Here is a 6,395-nt window from a genome sequence, read left to right as displayed (position 1 = left end):
TTCATTAATATTCTACAAGCACTGCTGAAGAAGATATTCACAAACTACATTTCAATTCGTATGCACTGAAATACAAAACAAAAACTGACACACTGTTACAGTTCCATTTCTAGAATACTCTTTTACACTGCTGCTTATATCCTTTTTCATTAATCTGTACAAACCTATCTTAAAACCCATATCTTTCACTACTTTAAAAAGGAGGTTTATCTTACACTAACATGTGAATATTCAACACTATCCCAAAATTTATTTTATAATTGACATGCTACACTGGATATGTAACATAGGTCAACGTAATCTTTACCCTTACGACACAGCGAGCATGTCACGTCCAGTAAGGTGACTCATGACACAAATCTATCATTCAACACGCTTATGCCTGGGATTCATGTTTACATCAAACCGTGTTTTGCATTAGGTTCAATAGGCCTAAACATCTGCAAGTAGGCCTGGCAATCAGGAACACCAAAGATGGGAACAAGTCTCAGCTATCTAGAGACAATGCTATAGTTGTTCTCGAAACAGTACATTTAACAATAGCTTAATGCAACTACAGAATAATTATAGGATATTTTCTATTACTGTACAAAAGAGTTTTTTAAGTATATTTTTTGTTAACTGTTATCAACTACAGTGAAACCCTCATTTAAGGTATCCTTGGAGAGCAGTGGATTTCAATCCAAGAACATTGTCCCACTGTAACCTAAATATGATTATAATACAGAAATTCAATTAGACAGAGCTTCTTGATCCTTGATTGTTTTCTTGCCCCTTGTCAATCAGTGTTCAATTTATTTACACACTAAAAATGATAATTTTTATCTTAAACACAAAAAAATGTATTTATGAACCTAAAAAGGGTAATTTTTTATCCAAAACCGAAAACTGGGTATTGCACTGCCTATTTTTTACATTGCACAAATACACATAAGATTTTTTATAAATATATTCCCCACCATCTCACGTGCAACTCACACTAAAAGTTTTAAAATTCAGAATTTAAAATTATTAAAACTTTCACCTGTTTCAGGTTGCATGTCTTTATTTAACACATCTACTGCACAACATGTTTCAGCCTATTTGGTAATCATCAGATGCATTAAAATTGTTGGAGAAATTGCTGCACTTCTGTACATTGTCATAAAGCTTGTTGATACAGTTTCTTAATTTTATGATTTAAATTTAAAAATCTGAAGTATAATTTCACTTATGTGCAACTTGCATTGTAGAATGGTATATTTTTGTGGTGATGAGTGTATTTCCTTCTGTTACGCCATGTGCAGATGTTGTGCAATGGATGTGTTAAATAAAAACATACACCTTGTAAAAATTTAGAACATTTTGGAACTTTTAGTGTGAGTTGTATGTGAGACAGCAGATAATACATGAATAATAAGAAGATACAGTGCAACAGTGTGCTACAATACAACATGTAAGATTTTACTAAATCAGTATATACATATACATATGGAATCATATAAGCTAAATACTGCGTTATGGCTATAACCAATGTGTAAATAAAAAATATAATACACGAACGACTTTACCAATCATAACATTAATAACTATTTCATGCGGCCAATCGTGATCAACTACAAATAAAGGCTCCAGAAACATGTAAAATCTTGTGATTTCAACTTAAAAGAATATATAAGATACTGTTCAGCCATATTCCTGTCTAAAATAAAACCAAAATGATATTCAATATGTGCAACTGTTCAAGTGGCAGTGAGGCACACATCCACATACAAACAGCATTCCAAAAAATATTTCTCATATTCAGGAGGAATCAACACGTACATATCCATAAAAATCTTGAGGTTTATTTCTTTCACCACCATAATTCTACCTCATACATACTATGTATGTGAGTAAGTAAAGAAGGAGCTGCAAGGAGAAAATGGTTGATCTATTTTTTTAATTTGGATTTACTACATAACACTTTCTTTTCTAACCCAAACAGCTATCTTGTTAAGTTTACTATAATATGAAATCTGAGCCTTCAATTTGCATACAATGAGTATAGAATTTCTCCTTTTCTACAGAGTTAAAAGTGGGATCCTTTCCAACACATATATTTGAACAATCATTATATCAAGGGAACATAAATAGATACATTTAAACACACTTATCATGATCCACTATGCCCTGCCCTTTGATCAAGGATATTGCCCCACAATGTCTTTGCCAATTTCTTTTTTTCTCGCTGTTGCAATACTTCTGGGTGACTGTCTTTTCGTCGTCGATTCTGGAACCAATAGTCAACATTCTGACGAGTGGGACTTGCACCAGTTGGACACATGGATGCTAGAGCATCTGCATAATGGCGCATTGCTTGGCCAGTAGGATACCGGTCTGCAAGGTACCATGACTCCAGCTGCAGGATTTGATCATGATTCCAGAGCACTCTGTGTCGGAATGGTCGATTACTAAGATTACTAAGACTATGATTGTTTGGACTTTGCTGCTGATGAGGTAGTATGGAATGACATAAACCTGAAAACAAATTTTTTTAACTTTAAAAATAAAGTTTTCTGATATTTACTTAAAAATTGTATCCACTTGCAGAGATCTGGAAAGTCCATACAGCAATGTTACCTTGATTAATTGCGAACTGGCTAGAAGGCCTTGAATCCTCTTGAAGGACAGGTAGCACTAGTTGACTGATGCCGTCAAGTGTAGTAAGCTGGATCATCATTCCGGGGAAGAAAAGAAGAGTAATGGAAAATCTGAATTTTTAACTTAAAAGCAATTGCAGAAAGTATGCTTCCATATACCTTAAATCCAGGCCCTTAACTCAACACCCACAAAATTCTAACCCTGTTACCACAAATTAAATGCTCAATGAGATCATGAAAAGCAGTTTTAAAATGTGTGGCGTGGTGTTAAGCCTAAGACTGCATACACATGCCTTGCTACAGGAATTTGTTATACTGCAAAGTTTAATCCAGCACAGGGATTAGGCTCCTTCAGAATTATCTGTTAGGCAAATTCACAGTGGGCAAAATTATTCCCTTATCGATTAAGTTGGGATATATGAACACAGTCACAAAAAGCATCACATTAACATCTACTGAATGCTCCTATCTATTCTGTTTTAAATTAATAAAAGCACCAGAATCTACAACATGAATCCCATGCCTGCATATATTTTGAGTGTAATAAGACTTATATGCATTGATAACTCCTTGGTCCATAGGTTGCAGGACCTACATTGTGTCCAAAAGGAAGAAAATTATCTCAAAATTATAATGACTGAATGTCAGTGTTTCTGGATTGTGGCCAGGGGCAGACTGCATATACTCAAATTTTCCACATTCGCAAATAACTGTATTTGTTTTTGCATGTATAAGAAAATCTGCAATAGACACTGATTTACTGTACTTGTTTGTAGGATAAACATAAACTATTCAGTGTTTGATTCCTGATGACAGTTATTAAAATCAGTTTATTCTCAAAGCAACTGACAACTTTTAAACTAAATGAAAGGGTACAATTTTTTAGAGTTATGGCTGTTAAATGTATGAAATCTTGATTCCTGTTTGTTCTAAACAGTGGACATCTGAACACAGGGTTCAGTCATGAACAATACTTAGTTCAGTATAATAATCACCCAGAAGAGAAAAAGAGTGATGTCCTTTTTAGAATCTCACACACACACAACAAAATTAAGCTGTTCTCAGTTTTCACTAAGACACAAACCTAGTGAGACAGGTAGTGACTGTGAGGTAGCACATATTGGTTACCCCATCCACTTACCATTCTATAAATAGGTTTGGTAAACATGAGATTTATCATAGTCATTATGCAATTTCAGGCTACCAAAGCAATGAACTGCCAAGGCCGCGCCATAGCTCAAGCAGTTAGTTGCTGGCTTCCCATTGTGGCGGCCCGGGTTCGATCCTGGGGTCTGGTCAAGTGGGATTTATGCTGGACAAAGTGGCGCTGGGGCAGGTTTTATCCGAGTACTTCGGTTTCCCCTGTCAATCTTCATTCCACCAATTGCTCCACAATCACCCTCACCTATCATGTGGGGCTGGTACAATAGGCCAGAAGTGGCCGCAGTACAAGGGACTTAGTCCCAACCCACTAGCAATAAAAAAAAAAAGTCACATGCTAATATGTTGTATATTACGTTGTAGGTCATGAATGAACAAGAAGTCTTTTGTCTCTGTGTGTCATGTCTAGTCTGTGTGTACTCATGCTTTAATTACATTACATTGCATTCTATGGATCCAAAGTTAGTCAAAATGACTGTAGGATGTGGAATATATCATATAAATACAAAACATATGTGCAGTCCCAATGGAGTTCTCACACAAGAGAAACCAAGATTACACAGTGACCACACACAAGGCTACTTAAAGATACACAAGCTATTTTCTAGACAATAGATATTCATCAACAGAGTAGAATGAATGTGTATTGAAGTATCGTTTCAGTGCTATTTTAAATCGTGCCTTTTCATTCATAAGACCTTTTAGATCAGATGGCAGGTTATTAAAAATTTTGATCCCAGCATAATATGCGCATTTCTGAAAACACGAGAAGTTAGCAATTGGTTTATGAAGACAGTGTTTGTGTTTTGTGTTAACACTGTGTACATCCGCATTCATCTGAAAATGTTCTTCGTTATTTGTAATGAAGTTTATTAATGAATATACAAGAGGAAGTCAATAATTATCCACAATGAAGTTGTATTTGTGTTTCTGTTGGCAGCACTGTCGTTTGTGCAGCATCGCCATGCGTGGTTTCCTTGTCATTATTTCTGCGCAGGTTTGATGTTGCTAGGTCAGTTCCATCGTTGCTGGCTTGCCGTTAATCATGGCTGCTCCGCTTTCTGTTTGCACCAAAGAAGAGCAACGTTCAGTGATCCGGTTTTTGTGGTCGGAAGGTGAATCAGGGGCCGCAATCCATCAAAGACTTTCAGCACAATACGGGAACAGTGTTTTGCTGCAATAGAGCGTCTACAAATGGATTGAAAAATTAAAAAATGGTCGCATAAGTGTTACACATGAGGAAGGAGCTGGACGACCATCCACGGCCACAAATGAGGACAACACTGAGCGTGCACATTACATGGTTCCGTTAGACAGACGAGTGACTATTGATGAAGTGGCAAATCGTCTGAAAATTAGTCATGGTTCTGCCTATGAAATCATCCACAACAGACTTGGGTTTCATAAAGTCTGTGCAAGATGGGTCCCAAAACAACTCACAGTGTTGCATAAACAAACGAGCTTGGACATCTGCCAACAACATCTGGATCACTATGGTAATGTCTGTCTTCTTAGACAGAATCATCACTGGTGACGAAACATGGATCCATCATTGCGAGCTGGAGAGTAAATGGCAGAGTATGGAATGGAAACATCCACAATCGCCCAGCAAGAAAAAGTTCAAAAGCCAACTATCCACAGGAAAACTGATGCTTAGTTTTTTGGGACTCACAAGGCCCAGTACTGGAAGATTATCAGGTGAGGGGCACAACAATAATNAGCTGGACGACCATCCACGGCCACAAATGAGGACAACACTGAGCATGCACGTTACATGGTTCTGTTAGACAGACGAGTGACTATTGATGAAGTGGCAAATCGCCTGAAAATTAGTCATGGTTCTGCCTATGAAATCATCCACAACAGACTTGGGTTTCATAAAGTCTGTGCAAGATGGGTCCCAAAACAACTCACAGTGTTGCATAAACAAACGAGCTTGGACATCTGCCAACAACATTTGGATCACTATGGTAATGTCTGTCTTCTTAGGCAGAATCATCACTGGTGACGAAACATGGATCCATCATTGCGAGCTGGAGAGTAAACGGCAGAGTATGGAATGGAAACATCCACAATCGCCCAGCAAGAAAAAGTTCAAAAGCCAACTATCCACAGGAAAACTGATGCTTACAGTTTTTTGGGACTCACAAGGCCCAGTACTGGAAGATTAGCAGGAGAGGGGCACAACAATAATCAGTGCTCGTTACAGTGAGACGCTTACTGACAGGCTAAAGCCTGCAATTCGAAGCAAACGCCGAGGACTACTGTCGAAAAGTGTTGTGTTGTTGCACAACAATGCCTGTCCACATACTGCTGCCCACACTGCTGAAACCCTCCAGAAACTCAAGTTTGATGTAATGGCTCATCCTTCATATAGTCCTGATCTCGCCCCTTGTAACTACAACTTGTTTGGTCCACTCAAAGAGGCATTAAAGGACCATCGATTCACCTCGGACCAAGAAGTGAAGGAAGCGGTGCATGCGTGGCTCGCTGCTCAGCCAAAGACCTTCTTTTCTGAGAGCATCAGGAAGCTTGTGCAACAATGGACCAAGTGCGTTGAAAAGCAAGGGGACTATGTTGAAAAATGATGTTAATGTAAGTTTTCTATTTGTA

The 6,395-nt window shown here is 37.8% G+C and overlaps 1 protein-coding gene across 9 annotated transcripts in view; it reads right to left on the bottom strand.

Annotated features, from left to right (window-relative positions):
* Positions 1-228: 228 nt before the first annotated feature.
* The window catches only part of LOC111872795 (sex determination protein fruitless), a 24,791-nt gene continuing 18,624 nt past the window's right edge, over positions 229-6,395 (bottom strand). For all 9 annotated transcript variants that reach the window (XM_023866979.2, XM_023866977.2, XM_023866983.2 and 6 more), the window contains exons 5-6: positions 2,602-2,689; positions 229-2,499 (exon numbers count right to left, since the gene is read on the bottom strand). In XM_023866979.2, coding sequence (XP_023722747.1) covers positions 2,135-2,499; positions 2,602-2,689 — 453 coding nt within the window. In that variant the 3' untranslated portion in view covers positions 229-2,134. The remainder of the gene's footprint in view (positions 2,500-2,601; positions 2,690-6,395) is intronic.

This window comes from Cryptotermes secundus, unplaced genomic scaffold, assembly GCF_002891405.2.
Source record: "Cryptotermes secundus unplaced genomic scaffold, Csec_1.0 scaffold79, whole genome shotgun sequence".
Taxonomy (NCBI): domain Eukaryota; kingdom Metazoa; phylum Arthropoda; class Insecta; order Blattodea; family Kalotermitidae; genus Cryptotermes; species Cryptotermes secundus.
The sequence above is the reverse complement of the archived record's forward strand: the minus strand, read 5'-3'. Positions and strand labels throughout refer to the sequence as shown.